This window comes from Rhinolophus sinicus, chromosome 15, assembly GCF_057876585.1.
Source record: "Rhinolophus sinicus isolate RSI-liver-muscle chromosome 15, RSI-T2T, whole genome shotgun sequence".
In the NCBI taxonomy this organism is placed as follows: domain Eukaryota; kingdom Metazoa; phylum Chordata; class Mammalia; order Chiroptera; family Rhinolophidae; genus Rhinolophus; species Rhinolophus sinicus.
In genome coordinates, this window is record NC_142515.1 from 62,866,751 (window position 1) to 62,894,568 (window position 27,818).

General features: G+C 46.7%; 1 protein-coding gene across 1 annotated transcript in view; it reads right to left on the minus strand.

Annotated features, from left to right (window-relative positions):
* The window catches only part of FRMPD2 (FERM and PDZ domain containing 2), a 160,620-nt gene that overhangs the window by 19,825 nt on the left and 112,977 nt on the right, over nt 1-27,818 (minus strand). Inside the window, 12 exon segments of the mRNA XM_088792652.1 lie at nt 667-816; nt 819-883; nt 2,564-2,708; nt 4,466-4,551; nt 5,380-5,473; nt 6,547-6,651; nt 10,407-10,612; nt 13,474-13,590; nt 13,730-13,837; nt 14,567-14,656; nt 15,784-15,884; nt 21,247-21,457. Of these exon segments, the coding sequence (XP_088648778.1) occupies nt 667-816; nt 819-883; nt 2,564-2,708; nt 4,466-4,551; nt 5,380-5,473; nt 6,547-6,651; nt 10,407-10,612; nt 13,474-13,590; nt 13,730-13,837; nt 14,567-14,656; nt 15,784-15,884; nt 21,247-21,457 (1,478 nt within the window).

A 27,818-nucleotide genomic window follows, 5' to 3' on the forward strand; every position in this document is an offset into this window, starting at 1 on the left:
ACCTTACCATTTGCAACAACATAGATGGACCTAGAGGGTATTATGCTAAGTGAAATAAGTCAGACTGAGAAAGACAAATACCACACGATCTCACTTAAATGTGGAACATAGAGAACAGAATAAACAGATACAGAGAACAAACTGATAGTGGCTAGAAGGGAAGGTGGTTGGGGGACTGGGCGAGAAAGGTGAAGGGATTAGGAAGTACACATTGTTAGTTACAAAATAGTCACGGGGATTTGAAGTCCTATATGGGCGTGTAGTCAATAACATTGTAAAAACTATGTGTAGTGTTAGATGGGTCCTAGACTTATCAGGGGGATCACTTCATAAATTATATAAATGCCTAACCATTACACTATACACATGCAACTAATATAAAATAATATTGAATGTCAACTATAATTAATGTCATATATATATATACATATATATATACACACACACATATATATGGTCATGGGATGTAAAGTAAAAAAACACAAAAGGACTAAAATGAAAAATTAAATGTGAGAATGTTCTGCCAATTGCTCTCTTTGTGTAGTCACAGTCAAGACTCCAGCTATCATTTTCAAGAGCCCAGAGTACTCCCCATGGGAGGTGGGCCTGAAGAAAGCACAATTGACATCAGCTGCACACAGGGCTGCATCATTCATGGCGTCCCACCTGGAAGACAAGGCCTTCTGTGGGCCTTCCATTCACAGCCAGGATAATGTCACCAGCCTCTAGGGCTCCATTCTCCTCAGCTGGCTGCCCTGGGAAGAGCTGCTTAATCCTCACAAGATCATTCTTGAGGTGGTTGCAGCTCTCTCTCTCTCCATCTGGACAAAACTGAATCCCAAACCACTGGCGTTCTTTTTCAGTGTGACTTCAAACTTAGGTCCTGTATTGCGGGATGTAAATAAAATAAATCCTTCAGTAGATTACAAGTGAAACTACCAGATTCAGAATGCAAACTGTAAGTAGATGGATTATTCATTTTACATAAAAGGATTTCATTTGGTTAATTTTTATGACAGAGTCCATTATATATGTTATAGATCAGTGTTGTCCAATGGAAATACAACGTGCGCTACAAATACAAACCATATATATAATTTCAAAGTTTTCAAATAGCTACACTTTTAAAAATGGGAGGAAACTGGTTAATAAACTCAATCATATATTTTATTTAACCCAATATATCTAGAATACTACCATTTCAACTTGTAATCAATACAAAAATTATTAATGAGATATTTTACTCTCATCTCATGAACTAAGTTTCAGAAATTGAGAATGTGTTTTATCAATTTGGATTGGCCACATTTCAAGTACTTAATAACTACATGTGACAAATGGCTATCATATAAGATGGTGCAATTATTGATAACCAACAAAGTTTATATGTAAAGATAGACATATATAATATGCCATGGCATTTAGTAAAACTTGTATCACATTTACTCCTAGTACTCCCTTAGGACCTCAATCATTTTTTAATATACTGGGAATTAAATTTTGCATAATGAGACTATGGAGACAATGATGGCCAACTCTATGGAAATATTTTAGCTGCTGTTTTGTTTAGCCATGTGGACTGACCATCAGACAAAAAAGCAGCCTCGGGGAACCCAAGATGGACAGTCCCAGGGACCTAGGTAGTCTGGCAGGCCCCCTCGTCTTCCTTCACCCATTCAGTGGGCAATCAGTCAACAGGGGCAAAAGCACTGCCTTGTGAACTTTGACTTGGGGCAAGAATGAAATTATCGGAAGCTTTGAGGTTCAAGTGTGTCATATGACCAATTTCACTTTTGCCGTCATCTGGCCCCTTCAGCGCATTGTGTGGTCAGTTTCCCAAAGTTCCTCACTGGAGTCAGCAGAAGAGCAATGAAAGAGGACAGATCTGTGTTGTGCACATGTGTCCCCCCTCCACCCAAGCCCATCACTCACGATGGCTACTTACATTCAACCCGACTTACACCTTCTGGGAAATCTCTATAAAAGGATTGAAAAGTGAGTAGCTCCTAATCATGATATCCTGAGAAAATAAACCTTTCCCTAGCAGGAAACAAAATCACAGGCAAGCGCAGAGAAGCAACCGATGGAAGACGTGCAACGAAGGCCCTGCAAACTGATGGTGGGTGTGCTTTTCTAAATGCTGCTGATACCAAGGCTTGTTTCTGAACACTTCCTCCCCCAATCTGCTTCATTATTCCTCAGATCTTTCGTTACAAATATTTTGGCTGGCATGTGGAGCTTTGGTCAGAAAATGCATGACCCGTTTATTCCGATGTCATTCCCAGATACTGATAACAAAGATTCCAGCAGCTGATCAGAAAACCTCAGAAGGTTTGAGGGCAGAATTATGCCTGGTAATCATTTGGGACAATGCATTACTTTTCCAGAGACATATTCATTGGATTGCTTCCACTGCATTAAAAAGCCAGCCACATCATGGCTAGTACTCATTGTCTTTTGGGAACCCAGAGGAAGCCTTCCTGCCTTCCCTTTTGAGTTGACAATTCAAAAGCAGCACAGGATGACATGACAATAGTAACATTCAATTCTCTTCTCCTCTCACCATCTGTCACTGAGACACAGCTTGCAGGCCTGCCAGGCAAGGCTGTTGCCAAGGAAACAGCCGAGTATTCATCTCGCATCCTGTGATTAACAGAACACTGCTGTGCAGTCCTGGGGCCTCTTCTCTCTAAGACCAGTCTTGCAACCTAGAAGGATGGGCGGAAAACTCAATTTATACTTCATATGGCACCCAGGAGGCTCTCCCTTTACCCTACAGATGCTTTTTAATTTTCTGATATATTTCCAGTTGCTGCTTCATTTGAATCTCAAATCAAAACCTCCAAGCTAGCCTATTTGTTGAGATCCAGAGCCGTATTTCTGACTGCCTGTTAGACAAATTCTCCTGGAAGTATTACATGTGCCTCTATTTCCATGTATTCAAGATCAAATTCATCATCTTCCCCTCACTCACTCTCACTGTCCCCTCCTCGTTCTGCCAAAATCATTCCTCCCCATAGGTTTCCTCTCCCAGAACATGGAACCATCCCTCAACTAACCTCCCAGGAACCACACTTGCAGTGGTCCAGCTCTGTCCCTCTGCCCTCCAAACACCCATCTGGCTTCTAAGACTTGAATGTTCTCCATCAGAAACATCTCTCCAGTGTTTGCATTTCCTTCATTCCCTCTCCTGCCAGAGCTCAGCTCCTTAGCTTGCTGGACCCTATCTTCTCCTTCTGAGGTCCACCCTCCTCAGGGCTATGCATAACGCTCTTGATTAAGAGTCTCCATATTTCCTATCAGCTGAAGTCCCAACACCTAGCATGGTATCCCAGCACATGCCAGTCTGGCCCCCATTTCCTTCTGCTTTGATTTCCACTCCTCTTCCCAACACACTCTAACTCCTGTTACCCAAAGCATGTTTTGAGAGCCAGTGGCTAGACAACACCTGGATGCTTTTTAGAAACGCCAAGGTTCCATTCAGGGGACTTGGCCCTGCCAATATCCTTCTGCTGCCATTGTTACTCAGCACTAAACACAAAATCCCAGAGTGACAATTCCTACCTGGCATCACGGCCAGTAGGCTGGCAAGTACTTTCTGTAATCAGGTTAATTAGCAGAGGTCTAAAGAACAGAGACTACTAATAAATGATGATTCTGTTCTCAAGGTATGTCAACCAAAGTCGCCAATATAAGTAAATCACCGCAAATCAGAAGACTGCTTTGGGAAAGAAAACAAAGTTTCCTGAAAAGGGCCCCAGGAGTTTTTTCTGTCTCTGCCCATTACCAAGAGGGTGATGCCAGCTGTGTGGTTTAGGACACTGGGGCAAGTAAGAGCTCCCACCCTCAGGCAGGGGATGGAACACAATGTGGTAACATTCAGATGCCACCTGGGCGCTGCACAGAATAAATACAGAGTGGGTGAATGCCTCCAGCTCTTGACGTCATGAATTTCAATCGTATTGTAATGAAATGACTCCCAGAATAGTGCGGCCTGTAATCGCACAGTGTGATGGGAATGGCATGAACTGGGGTGGGGGGTCAGCATGTGCAAAGGTGGGTTTAGTGTGCGGATCTGAGAACAGGTGAGAGCACTGGGCAGTTACGCGGAAGCAGAGAGCGAGAGGGGGCAGCCAGAGCTCCGAGGAGAAGTGGGACGCCATCGGCTCTGCTTAGCTGTGTGAGTCCAGAATCCAGGCAAATGACAAGGAAGTTTTTCAAGGTTGTTTATCGGGGGGAGGTTTTCTGCTTGAGAACATCTATCTACTTCTTCCTGGCTTTCACATCCCCATGGAAAAGTAGTGATAAAAGGAAAAAATGAAAGAAAAAAACAGACAAAGAAGAAAGTCTTGTTTTGTTTCCTGCCTGCCCCCTCCCACCCAGAGGCAACTGCAGCATCTAGTGTTGTCCCTGAAAGCTCTGAAAGGAAGAGCAGCTCCCCAATTATGGGTTACAGAGCACTTACCTGCCCACAGCCCTTGAGGCGCTGCACGGCCTGCTTGTGGGTGAGGCCGCACAGGCTCACTCCATCCACCTGCAGGAGCCGGTCACCTGGGAGGGAGACAGATGTCATGTCCCAGGGCTCCCAAGACTGCAGGAAGGACGCCCGGGAGACTCTTACCTAGCTCCCCTCTGTGCAGCCTCTGGGGCAAGAAGCAGAGCTGCCAGGAGCCCTGCCTGGGCTCTGAACACCTTCACACACCAGTGATGGAGAAGTCTTTCAATTATTGGCTCCCAGATATTACACCTCCCAGCCATCTCTATACAACTTCATCCTTTCTCCTGTTTTCCTGTGCAACTGTTTTTGAAAGTTTATTCATGTTGCTTTGGGGTAATATTTATCTCCATGATGTTTTTTATTTGAAAAAGGGTCAGGGAGACCTGGTTGATGCCAGAGACACTGGAATTCTAGGGGAAATAAAGTAAGATCGTAGGTGCCCTTTTTGGTTCAATTATGGTTGTTTTGGAGAACAATATAAATCACTCCTTCCTTTAGAGCAGTGGACGTGAGGAAGGGCAGAGAGGAGGCTCGCCGGTGCCCCTCCCCACCCACGACCACTAGAGTGTCACGGATGCACACTCTGCCTGCACGGGAAGTACTACTTCTCTGGTAAAGGCCAAACAGAAACACACTTAGTTAAAATCTTATATTTTAAAATCACCTCTGGCTCCCAGTGTGCCACTACAAATATCTAATTCCCACATGAAGCTTTCGGGTGGGTGGGCCAGGCTAAATCATTCCCTTTTGCCCCGTGAGGAAACCATGACTGGTGAGGCAGCCATTTGCACAAGGTCTCACAGTGGAAGTGGGGCAGCAGCTCCCAGGCTGGGCGCGGCACACACGGACATGCACAGTTCCCAGCGTGACTCATCCCTCACCCTGCAGGATCTGCCCTTCTTTGGCAGCTGGTCCTCCAGGAACAATGGACTTCACATAGATCCCTCCATAGAGCACAGTCGTGTTAATGCCACCCTGAAAAACACAAGGAAAAATGCACCACCTGTCTACACAGCCTGGAGGGCCTCCCCAGCCTGCATTACTGAAACAGCCCCTATCTGCCTACCACTCTAGCCCATTACCTCATCTCCATTTGACACCACCTTATATATTCACTTGTTTGTTAAGCCTATATTAACCATGAGCAGTAAGGTTAAGCCCTCATAAGAAGTATAACAGCACGAGCTGCATGAGCGAGCTGTGCCGGACCAGCCCCATGGCCCTTGGCAGGCGCTCAGAAACTGGCGTCACATCAGTGCCCACATTGTCTCTCCATAAGCAGCAACCAGCACAGGTGGATACGGCTACAGGCTGATACCTGGCATGTCCAAAAGCTGGTGCCTGGCATGTCCTGTGTGCCTGTGTTTTGGTGTGCAGATATGAAAGTAAAATTGAACTACACAGTGTTCTATAACTTACTATTTTTTTTACACTTAATAGCTGATCATGAACGTCCCTACAGGTCACTAGATAAAAATCTAACTCTATCTTTTTCTCCAATTTCTTCATGCATGTATACACACATACACAGAATTTTATGTCAGTGGGATTATATCATTCTTGTACAGTTTTTTCCTCCCTACTCCAGGGTCTGCCAGAGAGAGCTCAGAAACCAAATGCAAAGTGTCCGTCCTGAGTGGAGGTCTTACCAACCTGACTTTGTCCTGGCCTTGGAAGTGGGAGCACCAGGCTCCATCATGACCCTGCTCTGGAGGGCCGTGGGCCACCCCACTCACCTTTGGCTTGTGTCCCTGCAGCCCCACTCTGCTGCACTCTCTTTTTTGTCCAGATAACCTCCGAGTCAGCACCCATCACCTAATTCCACCCATGCTGCTCATCCCACGTTTGTCCTGTGTCTCCAAGTTTGTTTTTGAACTCCCACCCCTAGTAAGGCCCCAACTGACTTTCTTGGTTCACCAACTTCCCACGTGCTGCTTGCACCAATGAGCACACTATCAGAGGTTGCCGTACGAGTGGAATGCCCACCAAAGCTCCAGATGCACACCATTTCAACTGTTTACTTTCTGAGCTCTCCTAATAACTCTTACAGTCACGCTGAATCCAAGTGTCCCATCTTCTTTAACCAGTTCCACAAAGTAGATTCCACTGGCATTGGTTTCTGAAGGTGATGGAGGACAAGAAGAGCCAGCACCCTGCCCCAAAACAAACAAAAATAAAGAAAGCATGAGGGCACTTGTCCTGCCTAAGATAGCACCTCTTACCGCTCACCTGCTCTCAGGGGCTGGCAGCATTGCACACCAAAAGGGGTATGAGCTTCAGGGTTGGGCCAACAGGGGATTTGTTCCCAGCCTTAGCAGCTTCTCTCTGTATCACCCTGGACCCCTCTCTTGGTCTTCTCTCCATTCTTGGTTTCCCAATCCACAGAACTGGAATGAGAGATCCTCTTCTAACTGACTATGAATGATGGCCAGCACATAGCAGGAGCTCCATAAATGTAGGTCCCCTTCTGTTTCTACTCAAGATGCAAACATCATTATGAGGGCTGAAGTCAGCCAGGCATTTCCTAGAGCTTCACACATGACACCAGCCACGTGATGGCATGCTGGATACTAGACGCACAGCAGCTTTTTGAGCAGAAGAAAACCCCAGGAGGAACTTCAATCAGCCACAACAAGAGCAGCTGCATTGGGTCTCTACTTTACAGGGTTTGGATGCTTGAGGAAAGGACAGAAGAGAAGAATTATCTACCAGATGTCAGGCATTTTGCTTAGTACAGTGACAAAAGCCATATATGATTTGTATGTTCATTCACCTGATTATGCAACAACATTAATTGAGTGCCTATTATGCGCCAGGAACTGAGGAAGTTGCCAGAAAGATGGCAGTGATAAGATAGACCTGCTCATATTGAACTACTGTCTCGTGGGGGAAAGACTTTTAATGAACTGCACCCAGAAGATGGAGGCACAGATACTCCCAGCCTTTTGTCCTTTCTGTTCCCTTAGCTTAGCTGCTTCTTGGTCCACCATGTTGGAAAACACAACTAAAACACAGGAAACTAAAGAGGCTAAAGTAAGCTGAAAAATTATCAATTCAACACAAGAAGTTTCAAAGAGATTGGTACAGTAGCAGAAAAAAAATAGTTGTTTCAGAGACCCTCCCACCCTACGGTCTGGCAAGGTGTTTTGGCTGAATTTTAAAATTCGAAGAATAAAGCAACCTTTGGAGGCTGAGATCCAAAGTGAGAGTGTAAACTCAACTATGCCACTGAAGGTTCTGGCTCCACAGATGGCCACGTGACCCGGAAGCGCCCGGACTGTACACACTCTACAGCTGGTGCAACTGCCAGCCGTGGCCTAGGAGCAACATAACTTCTCCAGCTGCCCACCACAAACAAGCTCGCAGCTTTGCAGCCCCACAGGCCCCAACCTGAAGCCCTCTCAGCCCTGCTTCCTGCAAAAGGGGTGTTTCCAGAGTGCAGACCCAGGGTGAAGGTCTCCCCTCTGGAGTCCCCTCTTCAGATTCAAATCCCAGCTCTGCCGCTTACTCCCTGAGAGACCACGGGCACGTGCCTTTCCTGTCTGTGCCTCGGGTGCCCCACCTATAATTAACAGGACTGGTGATGGTAATTATCTCATAGGCTTGTCATGAAGCTTACACGAGACAACCCCTCCGAGTGCTCAGGACCTGGGTAAGCACTCAATACATGTAGTATTATTCTCGTTACAGCTGGCTCTTCATGCAACAGGTGAGCACCAGGGCCAATTAGGAAGGACAGAGCAATCTTAGAGACCTACTGTGAGCCAGATCCTGGGCACTTTGGGCTCCACAGCTCTGCGGACAGGCATCACTACCTCTATCATAAAAGATGAAACTGAGGCTGACAGAGATGGGGTAACTTGTCTGTGTGAACCAGTGCCAGCAAGAAACAGAAGGCACACACACTCAGCCTGGGTAGTGGAGGAGCGCTTATGCAACGCCTGGTTTCAAAGGTGCTAGCAACATTTAGAGAAACCAGTAATGAGAGCTAAGCACCCTGGGTTAGAATAGTGGGTGCTGTTACCTTCTCTGAGGCTGATGAGTGAAGGAGGGAATGGCCGATGGAACCTAGAGAGCAGTTCTACGATACAGAAGAGCGTGCTCTTCTTGAGTGACATAGCCAACCTGAGCACAGGCAGAGGTACAAGCCTGTCTGTCCTTGTCCTCCAACTGCAGGCTTCTGCCAGGGTGTGAAATTATACAGATATGCTTCTGTATATATATGTATATACACAGAGGGTGCCAAAAAAATGTATACACATTTTAAGAAAGGAAAATTGTATTAAAACGTAATACTCAATATATACCGATAACAAAAGATGAACACAAGTCACGTTTCACTTCTGCAATTACAAGAGGTGCTCAAAGTGGTTCCCATCAGCGTCCAGACACTTCTGATTATGGCAAACTATTACTTGAGCAACGTTGACCGAAGTGTTCACTTGTATACATTTTTTTGGCACCCCCAGTATATCTGCCCCCTTCTAGGCATAGAACTCCTTAAACCCTTGTAATTTCTTAAGTGATAAGGGACTAGGAGCATTTTTTTTTTCTAATATTTGGTCTTTGACCCTGGTTCCTGACGCAAAGCTCCTAAATCCCTTGGAATTTCTTGGGTGATAGGAGTGGCTTTTGTTCTAAAGAGATACTCTTGGTGGGCTCCCGGAGAGCTTCAGGATGGTGGCTGGTCACCAGAAAGACCAAGCCATGAATAGCTTAGAACACTCCACCCCCACCCCGGCCCCCATCCTCTGGGGAAGGGATAGGAACTGGAGATTGAGTTAATAATGATTGATCGCATCTCCGTGATGAAGCCTTCATAAGAATTTCAAAAATATGGAGTTCAGAGAACTTCCGGATGGGTGAACACGTGTGTACCAGGAGGATGGTACACCCAACTCCACAGGGACAGAAGCCCCTGCTCTTGGGACCCTTTCAGACCTCGCCCTATGCATCTCTTCATCTGGCTGTTCACTTATACCCTTTAAAACATTCTTTGTAATAAATCGGCAACAGCAAGTAAGTTGTTTTCCTGGATTCTGTGAGCTGCTCTAGGAAATTATCCAACCTAAGGAGGAGCTTGTGGGAACCTCAATTTGTAGCCACGGCAGATAGAAGTGTGGGGAACTACTTTCGCTTGGCATCTGAAGTTGGGGCAAGCTTGTGGACCTGAGTCCTTAACCCATGGGATCTAGTACTAACTCCAGTCAGTTACTGTCAGAATCGCTTCATGTTGGAAAGCCCACACATCTGTTGTCACAAGTGTCGTGAGCGGGATAGTAGTGTAATAGTAAAGGAAAGCAGGCAGTTTTTCTAGACATAGGCAGAGCCAACCAGAAGACAGAGGGTGACATAGTCCATGAATGTAAGCATAGAGGGGCCAAGAGCAGATGGGAGAAAAGAGACCATTCAACCCCATGTCCAAAGAGACACAGCCGGAGGGTGCTGGCTCTGGGCCGAAGCGCATGGTTCTCCATACACCACAGCAGCCATGTCTTCTTCCTCTGGTGTGGTTGTCAAGAGCAAAGCCACGGAGTTGCAACTTGAGGACTAACCAGAGGCCAAGAATATGTTACCTGGGTGTCCATGCACTGTCCTTTGCAGCAACCAATGTTATTACCAGGGACACTTGTAATTAGTGACTGAGGACACTGGAGGCTTGGACACTGAGCCCTGGGGCCCAGGCCCTTTGTCTTTTCCCCTTCATTTCCTTCTCAACACCATGCAGTGCAGGCATTCATTTCCATTTTGCAGATAAGAAAGCTGAGGGCCAGAGGGATTAAGTGACTTCTGTCCACCTGACATAGCAAATAGAAAGCAGAGAGGGGCTTTGGAGCCAGGGCTATTAGGCTCCACAACCTGTTCTCTTCCCTCCAAATTCTAGAGAGTGAACCAAGGGCATGATTACCTTTAATGGGAGAGTGGCCAGCTGAAGCCTCCCCCTGGGCAGTAAGCTCTGAGTCCCAGCCGTTTCTAGTTCTTCAATATTCCTCTCCTGGTCTTGTGTGTGTGATGGAAAATGTCCCTGGTGCCCGTTGCTCAGGTTGTCCGTAGAGAAGACCCCAGACTTGGCTGTGCTGTTCTTCCCATCGCTTGGGATATTTCCACAAACACCTATAGAAACAAGCCAAGAAGAAGTCAGCTGCTTGGAAAGCTGGCATCGTGGTGGCATCTCTATGTGGGGTGCGGCATTTTCCTTCAATGACAGAAAGACTTTTTATAGCTGCTGGGAACAATGTGAGCTTAGCACCTCATGAAGGATGATGCATTTAGAATAAAGGAAGGGAAGATTCTGGATGTTATTTAGGAAGCTAAGTAGAGCTCTGCAACACAGCTATGAAAACGCAGGGCAAATGGAGAGTTAATTATGCCAGCTCCCCCTTATTAAGCTCTTGCCATGTGTTGGGCATCACACACACACACACACACACACACACACACACACACACACATATTTTTCCAACTTTTTAACATAAGCACCAGGAAGGTGTTATCCTTGTTCCAATTTGAGAAAGCAGGGACATAAAAAATCAAGTAGCTTTCCCAAGATCCTACAACCAGCATATGGTGGTGCTTTTAAAGCTGGGCTCTTCCAGAGACTCAGCTGAGCGCACCTATAATCACCACATGATCCAAAGTCCTTCGGGGGACTTGACAACACCCAGGCAGTGGCCTCCTGTGGGTGAAGACTGGGCCACTGATTCCATTTACCCCTTGTCCTACCCTTGACCTGGCACAGAGGAAAGAACATGAGTCTGGGAATCAAAAGGTAAAACCTCTGGCAAGGTACTTAATTCTGGACCTCAATTTCTTATACCTAAAATAGACACAATATCAGCTAACTTGTAGGGTTGGTGATGCTTAGGGGTTATATATAGGGATTCACATGTGGAGAGAGAGATACAAGGAGAAATTACAGTTTAGTACATGGTAAATCCAATAAATGTATTGGCTGTTAACATGTTAATATTAGTTGTGCAGCAAATGTATATGGGAGGAAGGCATACTAGTTAGACTTCCTTTAGATCTGGATATAGAAACATATAAGGAGGTTTAACTACTTTTGATACAGACTCGTTAGCACCTAGGGGAGTTCGCAAACCCACATGTTGAATGAATTTAATTTACTGAATTAGATTTGAAGTTATTCAAATCTAAAGGTATTCAGTAGGAGCCACCGTTCTGTAATGCCTCATTCCTAGCCGGATCATGCACAGATTTGACTGCCACATGGTCCTGCCAGTGTTGTAAGCATCTGTTCATTTTCTTCCACACCCTCTACAAGAAACAAAGACAGGACTTATGATTGAATTAAAAAGTCAAGCTGTGCAACTTATGTCCTACCTAATGAAATACAAGCTAGGAGACCTTCTGTGGGTAATTAAAACTCAATCCACTGTAGACAGTGATGGCTGGTCACGATGGGAATGTTATGTCTTGTCTCTGACCTTCAATCTAGACCACCTGCCCCAACAGCAGCCTAACCAGGTAGAAATTTATGGCAATCCAGCCTCCGTCCATGGTAACCCAACCAGAATCACCATGGAAAGTTCTCCCTCCAGCAGTTGTAGCAGCTGTGTAGGAACCCCAGATGTGAAGAGGCGATGTTACCAACCAGTGACTGGGGACCCATGGTGAGGAGACACATAATTCACAGGCATTGTGAAAAACTCTGTCTAAAATTCTAATATGAGGCTGTGGTTTGAGTCTTGCAGACTGTGTACCAGTGTTTGACACCCTCTAAAGACAGCAGCCCATCTTTGAACAACACAATCAATCCCAGCTCGGCTGCATTATGTTCCTGACACAAAAAAGGATTGCTCGATTAATCCTTTCTGTCCTTCCCCTGTGCAAAGTGTGCAGGGAAGAGCTAAAACATTGTAGGAAGAATTGTAACAATGTTGGGAAATCCAACAGGCACAGTGAGCTGGGGCTGGTGTTGTAGAAGTTCTGGGGCAGGTCCCTGGGTCAGCTCCAACCACAGAATGAAAAGCGCATGGCTGAGGTCCCAGCTTTGCCACCTCCCATCCCCCATGGATTCTGGACAAGAGGCAGCTGCAAGACCTGGGAGAGCCTTCTAGGGATCTTGTGTACATGTGCAAGAGTGAAAGAGCATGCAAGTGGTTTTCAGAGGGTGAGGGGAATAGGGTGCCTATATTAAGGACCTAGAAAATGCTGGCTGCTGAGACATGACTCATTTCTGTACATAAGGGGGAAATGTACAATGACCCTGGAATTTGAGGAAGAAAGCCATAAGTCTGGATTTGCAGGCTGCTTGCTGTTAAATTACAGGGCCATGCAACCAAAAAGCAGCGTTGGTCCCAGGTAACTGAGAGGGAAAGGGAGGTTAACCTCCCCCCATCACCTCCATCAATCCCTAAACCTGCCCCAAATAAACATAATAATATTATTCTTTCGTGTAGGCAATTGTTGTTCTCTCATTCTTACCTAAAGGGTGAATAAAAGCATCTTTTAAAAAGAACTCTGTTGATTTCTAACATGCCGAGCCTTATCCACGTAAGACAGCATGCTTGCCATGCAAATGAAACTTTAAGAACAGTTCTCAGAATCCTTCCCAGCTGATTGCCACATCTAAGCCCCAACTATGTAGGATTCTGGAGTGCCACTTTCTTTTTTTTTTTTTAATCAAAAAGTACTTTGGTTACAAAAAGAATGTCCTCCCTGTCTTGTAAGAAGAGTGAGCAGAGAAACACACAATGGCGGTATCAGCCGTGTCCCGCGAGGGCGTAGAGCGGCCGCTCCATTCAGCAGACAAGCAGCAGTGGAGCCCATTCTGCCCCTGCAGTTGCACAGCTTACTGATTTTGCCACTTGCTCACTAATTTGCAAGCCACTATGGTGTGGAAAGCAATGCAAAAGACCTCCATGGACTCGAAGATCCAGTACTCCATGGTAAAAGTGTACCCCTGAAAATAAAGGAGGGTGGCCAGCTTCTGAAAGCAGGTGAAGACATACCTTTTGACTGAGAAACGGTTAATTCTGTGTTGTCAGGAGAATTCTGAATCATTCGAACAGCCATGTCGAACGTGAAGCCCTCCAGACTGATGTGATTCAAAGCTAGTACCTGCGCTCCTGGAAAAATAAAACATCGCATATCTGCCCTCTGGGAAAAATAAAACATCTCAAGGAAATAAAACGTCTCAATAATACTATCAAAGAAATAAGAAACAGTAGTTCTTCAAGAAGCATCTCTGAATTTGAAAAGACGTACCTGGTTTGATCTTTTTAGCCTTTTCAGCGGGTCCCCCAGGTATAACAGAGGATATGAAGATGCCAGGGTCACCTTTGCCTACATCTTCTCCCTCGTTAATGACAAAACCTGTATCCAGTGATATTTAAAAAGATGCTACTTAGTGATTTTGCAACTCAGAGATATTAGGTTATTCACTTGAGATCACACAACCACCAAGTGACATCACTGATATTTGTGCCTAGGTTCTCAGACCCTCGCACAGCTCTTTCTACTCTACCAAGACACATGGTGAAAAGCGGATTGCCACCTATCAGTAAGTACAGCTAAAGCTAGGAACACAGCCCACCCATGTGCACTGGATTTGCTCCAGTAGATAGATAATCAGAGATAGGAAACAGATGATTTTTAATTAAGTACTTTGTCTCCTCAGTGTCTTGTTTCTTATGTGGTTTTAAGGGTCTTCTAACATAATAAATAGTAAACGATGAAAAAGATTGACTATTCCTCCCTATAACTAAGAATCTAAGTACACTAGAAAAAGGTTGCTACATGATACTATGAGAAAAAAGTCCTTTTCTAGCCTGTACTCAGATCCTCACGATATGCACTCCCAACTCTTATCAGGCCTAAAAGGAAAACTTGGACCAAAAAATCCTACTGCTCTTCAGGGATACTTCAAGTGAGGAAAAAGCAGAAATGATCACTGAAAAGGCAAATTGGGAGAGGAGAGACAGCAACTGGGGGGGGGGGGGGGGGCTGAGAGGGGCAGGTTGAAAACTCGAAAAGGAAACTCGCACACACCTCCCTCCTGCCTAGAAGGAGACACTGGGTCTCAGCTGCCAGGAGCCCTCTTACCAAAACCACAACGTGGATCCCGGTTCAATGTCACATGCACAATTTCTCGATCCAGTTCAGCTGTGAAGCTCTTTCTTTTATTTTGTGAACCTAGAAATCAAAACAGAGCCCCACATTGTGCTTTCCCCCCAAATCATCTGAGACTTAATACAACAGGGGAGGAGAGCACATCATACATGTGCTCAGACATGTGTGTGTGTACACACACGTGCACACACATACATACACAATACTGGGACTGCATCACTGAACACACTTCTGAGGAGCTCACTGGGTCAGCAGGAGACAGGACAGGGTAGGGCGGGTCACGGTGCTTGTTTTCTGTACAACTGACTAGAGCTATTTTTTTTTTTCTGTTTTGGTCTTGGGACGAGACAGAATTTGAGCAGAGGTACTTGCGGTCAGTGAAAACAAACTAAAACTAGAGCACACAGGTAAACAGCAAAGCCTTCCCCTCCTGGGCCTCTAATCATCAGGGGTGATGTGGTCCCACAGGCCAGCACAGGTGCCCTAAGAGCTTCCCCTGGCTTGGGTCTTGGAGGAGATCCAAAGCAGAGCCCTGAGGGTGTTCCGCAAACGGACATCCTGGGGTCAGCTTTCCAATTCTGACCACAGAGCACATGGGAAAAGGACTAAATAGTGACCCCCCAGCTCTTCATCCCCCAGGGACCAGGGTGAAACCTGGCAGACATTTCACGGTAAAAAGCCTCTGTTGGGATTCCAGATCCAATCCCCAGGCTCAATGCCCATTGAGCATTAATATTTTCTCTCATTCCGGAATTTCTTTGCCTTTCTGTTCCCCCGGGGACGGACCTGTCCAGAGGAGCATGACCCACGGGAATATGTTTTCTGGTGAATCCTGAGAGAGCGTGTTCTGGGCCCGCGAGAAGAATCTCGTAACTCAAAGGGATGCCGCATTTTTCTAACCACCACACTGCACAGCAAGCGGTCCCCGTGCTGGGCCAGACCACTGGGAATCGTCACCAGCACTACCACATTTCAGGTGGGCTAGCACACCCAGCCAAAGGCAAAGAAAGACTGCAATCGCTCTTCACAACCAAAAGTTGCTTGGAAAACAATTTTAAAAAACAAAGAGATTATAAACATACTGGGGAAGCAACCTGAAGCGGTGGCAAAAGACTTGGCGCAAGCATCACCTGTACGGTTTCCCTTACCCCAAACCTGGTCCACGGCCCGGCCCACTGCCTGGCCCACACCTGTGCACACGCTCTGAACAGGCAGCCCAGAGGCAGGGTCACAAGTCCTTGGCTTTGGGATCAAACAGGTGCTCCCCAGCTGCTGCCGGCCAGTGCTGGGGCTATGGGGAGAGGCGACAAGATGAGATGAGATGCCCTTTAGGCCACCCCCTGGCATCTGTGAGGACGGGTGGTGGCCTGGGGGAGGCAGCCCCGTGCCTAATCAGCCAGCATGTATGTACTTGTAGAGAGACCCCATCAGGGCTGATCAACTTATACGCAGAGCACCAAGACTCACTGTGGGGTTTTTCTTCTTAGATGGGACCATAAAGTCACCCAGGCCACCGTGAACCTCCCGATCTCTCTCCTTTGGGTTGTATTTGCAATGCGTTCAAACCTCCATTTCCTCAGCCATTAAATAGGAATCTTATTCTTATTCCCCAGGCTCCTGATGGCTCCAAATGAGGTAGTAGTTGTGAAGCGCTGACACTTTTAGGGGTTCTGATTTTTTGTTGCTCGCTGTTGTTTTCAGCTGGGCCGGGCACACTCCAGCACCCCCACCTATGAGTGTGATGTTTCCTGAGGGCTCCACACTGTAACTTACCTGCTTGATCCCTGCAGGCATTTGGGTTGGCTATGCCCTCATCAGACCAAGCTGAGAACTAAAACCTTCCATGCAGGCATTCAAATGGCCTTTGCCGAGCCAGCATTCTAGTAAACAAAGAATGTTCAGGGCCCTAGGAGAATAATGAATTACGTGGGAACCCTGCCCCACCTGCCTCACTGCTTTGGGCAGCTGGACAGAGGCAGGGATGCCGACACGTGCAGCTTCGCACGGAGCCTCTCGCTGTATCTTTGGATTGGTGATGCCAGGTGCTCTGGGCACAGAGCCTGGCACTATTCAGAGGGGCCAGAGCTAGAAAGGGAAGAACAGTAGCAATAGTGCAGAGAAAGTGGGTGCAGAGGCGAGGTACAAGCCCATAGCCATTCTTCAGAGATTCGGGATGAGGCCTCCTTATGACTTGGCTCCTGTTTATACTGTGCATTTCAGCAAGTTCAGCCCACGTTCACTGAGAACCTAAGTGCCAGGCCCTGGGCTGGCAAGGCACTGAGGGTAAAGGGAATCAGACATGGGCCCTGCCTTCTGGGAGCTCCCAGAGGTGGGGTGGCTGCAGGATATGGGGTGGCTGCCTTCCTGCTATGTGGAGCCGAGCAAAGTGCCCAGGGAGAGGCATTGGCAAAACGCTCCTGGGTTTAAAGGAAGGAGACACCTCAGCAGTGTTAGAGGGGCTGAGAAAGGCGTTTGGGTGGGCCTTTGGAGAAAAGAAAGGGCTTTTCTGTCTCAGGTTTCAATGGCCCATGTGGTCTGGGCCACACATGCAACTCTACAGTTTAAAAAGGAAAAGGACCAGCATTTAGTGCCAGTTGCAAAAGGACAAACACTGCATGATTCCACTCATAGGAGGTGCCTAAAGTAGTGAAATTCATAGAGACAGAAAGTAGAAGGGTTGTTGACAGGGGTTCAGGGAAGGGAAAATGGGGAATTGTTGCTTAATGGACATAATTTCAGTTTTGTGAAATTAAGAGTTCTAGAGATTGGTTGCACAACAATGTGAATATAGTTAACACTCCTGAATGATAAACATAAAAATGATTAAGATGGTAATTGTATATTACATGTATTTTACCACAATTAAAATAAGCAATTAAACTGCAAAACTAAAAAAAAATCCATTTCATTACTGAAAGTCTCCACACGCTGGCCTCAGAGCTGAGGAAAAAGCAGGTGCGCTACTGTTGTCTGGAAGTTCACTGTTTAACCAGAAAGACAGATAAATGCTTGTGGCTGTGAAGGTGGACGGCATGAGATGCGCCTCTAAATGGAGCCCGTGAGGTCAAGGAGCCACCCTCTGCCGGCAGGCAGGAAAGGCTTCACGGCAAAGGCGACGTGAACCAGGCTCTAAGGGGTGCTGAGGAAGCAGCTGCCCAGGAATGGCTCTTGGATGGAGCGCCATCTCTCCCATGGAAATGTCTGCCTGCCGTCCATCTCCCCATCCGGGCTCTGCTCCATCCAGTCACATGCCCTGGGCTCCAGGCCAACAGCACGACCTGTGCCTGCCCCCACACGCCCTGTGCTTGTCAGCTTTGTGGGCACCAGGAGGCAGCAGGGACTGTCTGTCCTGCTCACCGAGGACTCCTCAGCACCTAGCCCAGGGCAGGCTCACAGCACGTGCTCAACTAATTTTTCTAGCAAGACTACCTGGGCCTTTGCTGAAGGTGTGCCTGCATATCTCCTCTCCCTCTCACCGTGCCCACATCCTACTGGTGTCACACCCCCCATGCAGCTCCCCCAACCCCTTTCTTGGAAATCACCTTACCCTCAAGGGAGCCATAACACTGCGGCGTCTATGTCTGTCTTAAATATGAAGCCCATTCTGTCCCCTAAGAGGGTCTGTCTTCTTACGACCTCCCGGGAGACGAGGGGAAGGGTACCAACATTCGGACCCACACTGCAGACTCAGCCCATGGTCAGTATTCTATAAAACCCTTTAGTTCCCACAGCCACCCAGTGGGGTGGGTATTACTGTTATTGTCACTGGACAGATGAGGAAACTGAGGCACGGCTGTGTTAAATAACTTGCTCCAGATCACAGGGCACTAGACACCAGAGCGGATATTGGTAACAGACTTCCAGACACCAGGCTCGCTCCAGAACCCCATCTGAAGGGGACCCACGGCTGAGTCACCTTTACACCAGCCACAGCAGAAATGCTGATTGTCTCATCCATGTCACAGAGACCAACAGAGCAAGGTGGACATCAGCAATGGTGGGCAGTGCATGTGAGCTCAGGCTCAGCTCATCCTGACAGTGCCCTGCCTCAAAGTCATTCCTCCTCCTGCCCTAGAGCTTCCTGTACATCTTGGGTGCTCCCCACCCTCAGGGCTGTCCCCTAGGAGAGTTAACACCCCCCGACAACCTTCCTCCAGAGGAGGGAAGGAGCGGTGCATAAGTGTCCACCCTCCTGCCTTGCAGACAGACAATAACGGAGGCCGGTACATTATTGGAATTGAGCCCTGGCTGCCCACAGGGGCTTCCCACCCTTTTGGACCTTCCGTCCTTCCCTGTCTTACTTTCCATGCTCACACCTGCTTTCTGTCATCATCTCCACAAAAACCACCTGCACCCAAGTCACTGTCTCGGGCTGTGTTTCTGGGGGCCTCCCAGATGACCAAGCACCCTAGAATTCATTTTTCATGTAAGGGTTGTGAGTAACCTCTGAAGTGAATTATGAAGGGTTGTGACAATTTGGCATTTGTAAACTAAAATTAGAGTAGTACCAGAATTTACTTAGGGTGCTAATCCAGCTTTCTACTGAGAGGCTGGCTTCCAGGCAATGCCTCAGAGCTTCTCCTGTGCGTGCCCCCTGGCAGGTCCTTGGAAGCCCAAACATCCTCAGAAAGGGTACTTTGCAGTCAACACATTCTCTAGGTGGCCTTGAGCCAGTCACAGCTTCTTCAGGCTTTTAAACTGTAAAGTGCTACAAAGCACTGTTACTTTGAGTGACAGATTAAAGATGACCACACATGTTTTGACACTCCTTCAAAGAGTGGAGTCTGTTTCTGCTACTTTGAATCTGTGCTGACCTGAGACTACTTGACCAAAACAGTACGGCAGAAGTGATGCTGTGCCAGCTTCGGCCCAGCCATGAAGAAAGACTAGCAGCTTCACTTTGGGCCCTTGGAGCCCTTGTGGGGACAGAGTCCCAGAGAGCAGTTTCCAGGCTCTCACCCTCACGTGGAAAGGTGCACACTTGAGTAGTAAACGGCCATCAACTGTGATTGGATGGCCATCAGCTGTGGCTAATTGGCCATCAGCTGTAACCAGTGAGCCATTGGCCACTAGTACAACTGCCGTGGCTGAGGTAGCAGAAAATGGGGGCTAGCAAGAAGATGGTGGCTGAGCTAGCAAGCGTGGATTGCAGTTAGCAGGGTGGATTGCAGTTAGCAAGTGGGGTTGGTTGGTTGGCAGAGAAGTGGACGGCAGGTTGCAGATCGTGAGGCTCCTGCTTCCTGTGTCTCCAACCCAGCTGCCAGTGAGACTATAGTGGTATGACTCCCCTAGCCATGGCTCCGTGGGTGATCCTTTTTGGCCTCACCATATCCTGCATTCTTATGTGGGGAGTGGGACCAGAGACCCCACATGACACCCTGCATGACAGCCCTCAACTACAGTGTAGAAGCCTCAGTACCTCGCTGGAAGCCCCATGTGGAGAGGGCCTGAGACTGCAGGGAGTGAGTGGGAGCCAGCTGAGCTCACCACGCCAGCCATCCCTCCCAAGGGGTAGGCCACGTGACTACAGCTGTCTCAGAGCCTTTAGACCAGCCACGCTGAGTACCATTAGGTGATCCCAGTGGACAGCACACGAAGCACAACAATCAGCCAGCTGAACCCTACTTGAATTTCTAACCCAGAAAACTGTGAAATAGAATAACAACATGGTGGCTGTTTTCAGCCACTGTGCTTCGGGGTGTTTTGTTACACAGCAACAGACACAGCGATAATTTTGCTGCATCGTCATTGCTTTAGTCTGCAGTGCACAGTGATATATATTTGCATCAACAGAATGTGGAGCAACAATTTGAAAGAATTACTTTAAGAGATGGTAGATAGATAGATGATAGACAGATAGATAAGATAGGTATAGATAGATATGTATATCTATGTCTATATATCTGTATCGACATCCAGATGACTCACCCATACCCTCTTGCTGAAGCAGATGTATAACTCATCCAAAAAAACAGCTCCTTCAGCACCCTTCATCAGTCATGGGTGCCTGTGTATCTGTGCTATTTACATAACTTGCCATGTAAGTCTAATCCAACTTCTAGGCTATTTCTAAATTTATGGATCATTGTGTTATAATGTCAAGTTGTGTTTATAAGCTCATTATTTTCACTTCCAAATTAAATTACCAGAAATCCATCAACAGAGAAAGTAGCATAGTGTAGAGGTTAGGAGTAACAGGCTCCAGGTCCAACTGTATGTATTCAAATCCCAAACTCCCTGTTTCTTCCCCTGTAAAATTGGGAGAACAACAGAAACTACTTCAAAGAGTTGGGAGAGTTAGTTGATGTATATATGTGCTTAGAACAGCACCTGGCTCACGGTAAGACCAAACAGGTTTATTGCAACTTGTCTATTTTGTCCTCTTCTATTTCATGTTTTCACCTAGTTCTTTCTTCACTAAAAGACAGAACAACATAGTAGGGAGATGGAACGTCTGCCCTATACTGTTTAGCATAGACTTGTCCCATAACTGGCCTTCAGGAAATCCCTGCAGAATAGCTTGGTAGTTACCCAATGAATGCATACGTCCCTTACACATCTGACATCCTTTAAACAATTTCTTTAGGAACAGATCGCTCTGGAGCACCAAGTATGTGATGGTTTGGACCCAGAGAACAGGGTGTCAAGCCCACCTGCCTCCGATTCCTACTGCGCCAGTTTCCCTGCTGGTGTCCCTGGTGAACTTGTCCAGTGACGTGCACAGCAGGCCTCCTGCAGCCTCCTCCTGCCTGGATGCCAACAGGGTGTTTTTGGAGCACGACAATCTCTGAATCCATGTGAGAGGCTTGGACTGGATCAGGCATGCAAGACCCAAACTGGCCATTTGCACACACTCATTACAGTCTGAAATTTGGAAGAAAAAGATAAACGTAAATCCTCACAAGAATGACACCGGCGTCATCGCTCCTGTGGCAGCAACACAGCCCAGGCCCCAGCCTCGGTTCTCTCTTTTCTTTTCCTGCTGTCTTTCCTCATGTGAACTTGTGCAGTTCTTGTGATTAGCACTGAGAATGCCACGTCTTCCTAGTTAGCACTCACTAATGGGAGAAACCTCAGGGAGGAAGAGATGACACGTTTGCCCGCCCCCTGCAGCTAACAGGACTCTGAGCCACGGTTTTGGGGGGGGGGGGGTTAACCCGATAGCATTCATGGTGATGTCACCACGCCCACAGAGCCATGTATAAAATTAATGGCTGCCATTCATTCTGCTCCTGCCTTTATAAAACTGTCCTCGCAAATGTTGTTGTAACAAACATGTCTTCAAATTACCTGGGCTTCCAAATTAGGCTCTGCCTCTCTACACAGTTTAGTTCCTTGGTAATAATATTTAAATTAAGATCAGATTTTCAGAAATATGAATATATATCAGATATGTTGAGTTTCCCAGCTTTGACACTTCCCTTCCACGCTTGATTCAGAAAGATGCAATAAATGATTCTAATGAAGTCCCTAACTGGAAACCATAGACGTGAGTGACTCTCACCATTTCACTACTCATGTCATTCATGAGAAGTTGGGATTTGATGGATAGATCCTGTAAATTAACTAGGCTTTACACAAACCCCGGTTTGCATTTTGAAAAAGGAAAATGATGACTATATCCTGGCCATCTGCTCCCTGCTGAAACCCAGAAGGCAGAGTGCTCAAGCACATAGTGCTAGTGTGGCTCCAGGTGCATGCGCGCGTGCGCGCGCGCGTGTGTGTGTCTGAAGTGCCTCCACTGTGAGGGTGTCTGTGGGCATTTATTTCCTCAAGCAGACCCTTCCTTTCCCTACAAATGGTGTCTGGTTCATTGCCAGGGCTCTGGCCCCTGAAACAGGTAGCCTTTAGAAAATACTTTTTTAGAATTTTCTGTGTCTAGGAGGCATTTGGTATCATTACTCTCATACAATGGACATGAAAGAACAGAGGAATATAAGCAATTTAAATATGACTGCAGCTTTTGCACAAATTGCACGGCATCTTATTCCAGAGCCTGGACCTGTTCAGCAACAACAACGGTAACAACACCAACTCATAGATGCTGAATGCTTATTTGTGCCAGGCATGGTGGTAGGCACAGTATCTGCATTGTACAGTTTAATCCTCACAATAACCCTGTGGAGTAGATATTATTATACCCATTTTATAGATGAGGAAACATGAGGCTAAGAGTTAGTAATTTGCTCAAGGTCCCAGGACTGGTAAGTGGTAGGGCAGGACTCACACTCAAGTCGGCAGTCCCCAGAGTCCACACCAGAAAACGGACATGCCAAGGGTGCAGAGACAAAACCAGCAGCAGAGGAGGTTCATCTGAGGCATGCTTTGCTTCCCGACTGCCAGGGCCCAAAGGGACAGGGAGCTTAGGCTTAACCGAGGTAGGTATTAATTCCCATAGGAAGACTCTCTAGGTTGAGATGGTTGTGGCAGGATCTCAAGTCAAGAGAGGTTTAATGGATTTAAAAGATGCCTTTGCGTAGACGTTGAGGGTACAGGGTTGTCCCCTGCAGAGGGGGTTCATGGAAGGTAGCAGAGGAGCGAGCGCCCCAGTGGGCTCCGGGCAGGGCTGTCCCCAGTACGAAGCTGGACAACATCAGGGCACTGGGGAGGAAGCCCTGTGAATAGGAAGGGGCCACACACTGAGGTCAGGAAATGAGAGTATAGACGTCACACACTTAGCATCAGGCACTCATCACAAAGCAGGGGCCAGCGGAGCTGGTGTGGGGGGCACATTACCATTATTAGGCCTCAGCTTAGTGGGGTTCAATGGCTACACAAACAGTGGGGGGATAATTGATTGGTAGATAGGAGAGCCAAGAGTTGATAACCTTTCAGGAATGGAAGGAAGGGTTGCCAAGAATGTTCCAAAGCCACCAGCATGCCAAGGAGAGTGGATGGTTTCTATCCACAGGCCATGGGTGACTCATAGTATAACTGTGGCACCAGGAGAGTAGATGACAAATGTTCAAATAGGTCTGGACAGCAAATGCTGTAGTCTAGGTTAGTTACAGTGTTTCAAAGATGCAGGAGACGCCCAGAGCCCAGGCCCATGAGGAAAAGGGAAAGGGAACCAGAGCGAGATCCTGGGCGGCCCACAGCAGAGCTGCGGAATCTTACAGCCACAAGTACGTGCAAGGGCGAGAGCATCCCTGCAACCCCACCCTACATCTGAACCGGCTGAGAAAAGGCCCGTGGGCCCCGCTGTGCAAGATGACAGATCCTGCCTCATGTAGTTCTGATATTATGCACTTGTAAAATCATGGCGATCTTTCTCTCTCCCAAGAGAACCAAGTATAACTATTAAACTAATATGTTCATTGAGACAATTCACAGAAAAATGACTAATAAACATTTAGAGAATGTTCAACTTCTCAACAATCAAAGAAATACCAAATGAAATGTCAATGAGAAATCATTTTTACCTACCAAACAAACAAAGATAAACATGATTACATCTGTTCAGGTAAGGATGCAATGGAACAGGAAGGATGATACGGGGCCTGGGAACAACACTCAGGAAAACAGAAAGGACCTTAAAAATGCCCCAGCCTTTGTACCCAAAAAGTACACTTCCGAGACCTAGCTACAAGGTACAGAAAAAAATTTCTTTCAGTGACGTTTATTGCAGTATGACTCAGAATACTGGAGAATGAAAAGCAACTTAAAATCAAAATAGAGGGATGATTAAGTAAATGACTGTGTTTGCACACTAATCATCCATTCATTGAAAACAACCTGCTTTGACCACCTCCCATTGACATGTCTGTTCTATGCTGGAGCTGTGAAGGCAGTGGGACACTGTCCCTGCCCTGCAGACTGGAAGCAGACAGATACAAATAAGGGCAGAGTATTACAGGTGAAAAGAAAGAGTCTGCACAAAAGAGGGAGTGGTCAGCTCCACCTGGGAAGGGAATACAGAGGCAATCAATCAGGAGAATTTTAGAGGAGGCTGTGCTTGATCTCATTCTTGGAGAATGGAGCTTATCTTGGTGGTCTGAGCCTGGAAGAAGGCAGGAACAGTAAGGCAGGTGGAGTCCATGTTGAGTACATAGTCCCCAGACCTCAGACTTCTTTGTGTTCAACAGCCGCCTGCAAGCCAGTATGCGGTGTAGCTGGAGAGCAGAGTGCAGGAGTCACAGCAAGAATTAAGCCAGGGTTGGGGCCAGATGCGAAGAGTCTAACATGACATCCTAAGAAGCCTGGGCTTGTCTTAATAGACAGCAGACAGCCACTGACAATTTTCAGTATGGAAGAGCATAATTGGATTAGTCCTTTTGTCCCTGTGAAAGCTGAGAGCAAGATGAGTTAGGAGGCTCATGACTCCTGGCAGCGAGCCCATCTGAGAGCACTTGGTGGGGGGAGGGTAGGCCTAGCTCCTCCCAGTCTCTTGCAACGTGGTATCAGGTGAGCAAGATGAAGGAAACCATGGAGGGATATGTGTGGGAGGATGAGGTCAACTGTGGACACCCTGAGTTTGAGGACTCTATGGGGCCATCAGATGGAGACATCTGCTTCTCAGTTGGATGCAGTCATTGAAAATGGTGTGTACAGAGAGTTTCTAACATGAAGAAAGTTTTTAAAAGACAAGGAAAAATTGTTTGATGTTTCTAAGAAGACACACAAATGTCCAACAGGTACATGAAAAGATGTTCTGCATCACCAATCTTCAAGGAAATGCAAATCAAAACCACCTGAGATGTCTCCTCACACCTGTTGCAATGGCTATTATCAAAAAGATGCAGAGAGGTCATCAAAATGGCGGCGTGAGGTGAGCCTCTGAAAAACTCCCCTGGAATTTATAACTAATCGAACAACAATTACTCCACAAAAGACTCCGGCAAAGCAGACAGGCAAGACGAAGAGGCCCACTACTGAATTCACCTAAAGGTGGGCGAATTGCGCAAGCGGGGAGGAGGGAAGGGAGAAGTGTGGAGATGGAGCCACATGGGTGCAGGACGCAGACCTAGCTCAGTGCTCCAAGCTTGCTCCATCCCGGAACTACCACAGCTGCTGGAGAGGGAAGAACTCGGACTGCTAGGGCTCCGCTTATGGCCCACAGGACTGAGGGGACAACATATAACATGGCTGAACCCGACGCTCATGGCAGAGACCTCAGAGAAAAGACTGAGGGAAGAAGGCTGAAAACGGTGGTTTAAGCCCTCACTGCCGAGCAGAGAACGGAAGCCTTAGGCACTGAGACAGGCCGCCCCCTCCCTACCCTTCCAGAGCTCGCCCTGCCCCCACCTGCCCAGTGCTAGAAGCAGAACAGTAGCAGTGTCAGATCAAAAGAACAGAATTATTGCTGTTCTGAGAACTGTGGACCACACACACAGATTCGCAGCCCAACTAGTTCAGGCAAAGGGGAGGGAGCTGTGGAAGCAGACTGGCTGTGGTGGTGGTCGCCACCAATGCTCTGGGCCACCTCTCACAACTCATCCCGCCCCTATCCCCAACTATCTGGGTGGATCCCTGCAGGAGTATACAGAACTGCTGAAACATACAGGCTCTGAATCTGGTGCAGGAAGAGCTTTGGAACTTCAAAAGCTCTCTGCTTACCCACACGGACACTGCACCCTGTGACCCAGATGAACTATTAACAGAGGAGAAGCCCGTCTCCCAGGGAATCCCAGCATTGTGTGAGAAGCTGGAATAGTGCAGAGAAAACATAGCACTACCGTGTGAGACAGAAAAAAAAGGCTGCAGTCAGAGAGAAAATAAAACATTCTACCAACAAGTACTGGAAAACAAAAGAAAGACCTCTTCTTATCAACCTGTTGCAGAAGCCACTCTTGTAAAGGTCTAGGAAGACAAATGATAAATCAGTAATTGCCATGAATAACCAAGGCAACAATACAGCTCAGAAAGAAAGTGAAAAGTCTCCAAAAAGGAACTTAAAGATGTGGAAATATGTGACTTAAATGACAGAGAATTCAAGATTACAGTTCTGAAAACACTCAACGAGATGCAAGAAAACACAAAAAGGCAGGTTAATGAACTGAGAAACACAATCAAAGAACAGCATGAGCATTTTACGAAAGAGATTGAAATTTTAAAAAAGAACCAAATAGAATTTCTGGAGATTAAGAACTCAATAGAAGAAATCAAGAATGAAATAACAAGCTTAGGTAGTAGAGTTGACCAGATGGAGGTAGAATCAGTGACATCGAAGATAGAAACATGGAAATGACATAGATGGAAGAAGAAAGAGACTTGAGACTTAAAAGAAATGAAAGAACTCTACAAGAACTTTCTGACTCCATCAGAAAGAGCAATATAAGAATGATGGGCATACCAGAAGGAGAAGAAAGAGAGAAGGGAACAGAGAATATATTCAAACAAATTGTTGATGAGAACTTCACAAACGTGTGGACAGAACTGATTCCACGAATCCAAGAAGCAAATAGAACACCTAATTACCTCAATCCCAACAGGTCTTCTCCAAGGCACATTGTATTGAAGCTGTCTAAAATCAACAACAAAGGAAGAATCCTCAAGGCAGCCAGGGAAAAGAAGACGGTAACTTACAAAGGAAAGCCCATTAGATTATCATCAGATTTTTCAGCAGAAACTCTACAAGCCAGGAGGGAGTGGAACCAAATATTCAAACTATTGAAAGAGAGAAATAAGGAGCTAAGAATAATATATCCAGCAAAGATATCCCATAGATATGAAGGAGGAATAAGACCTTTCCAGACATACAGAAGCAGAGGGAATTTTCCAATACACGACCTGCACTACAAGAAATACTAAAGGAGGCTATTCGACCACCATCAACAGGGACATTTGTGGCAACCGAAACATAAAAAGGGGAGAGTAAGGCCTGAACCGGAATATGGGAATGGAGAAGGTAAGCGTGCTGAGGAAAATGGAATACTCTAAATATCAAATTTTCTTTTACATAAACTTAAGGCTAACCACTCAAAAACATCCAGAACTGAAATATATACGGTAATAAAAGAAGAAACAGAGGGAAACATCATAGAATACCACCACACAGAAATAATAGACAACAACAGAAAGGCAAAGAAACAATGGAGACACAGCCTTACCAGAAAACTAAAGATAGAATGACAGGAAATCCTCACATATCGATAATCACCCTAAATGTAAATGGACTGAACTCACCAATAAACAGGCACAGAGTAGCAGATTGGATGAAAACACTAAACCCAACCATATACTGTCTCCAAGAGACACATCTCAGCTATAAGGACAAGCATAGACT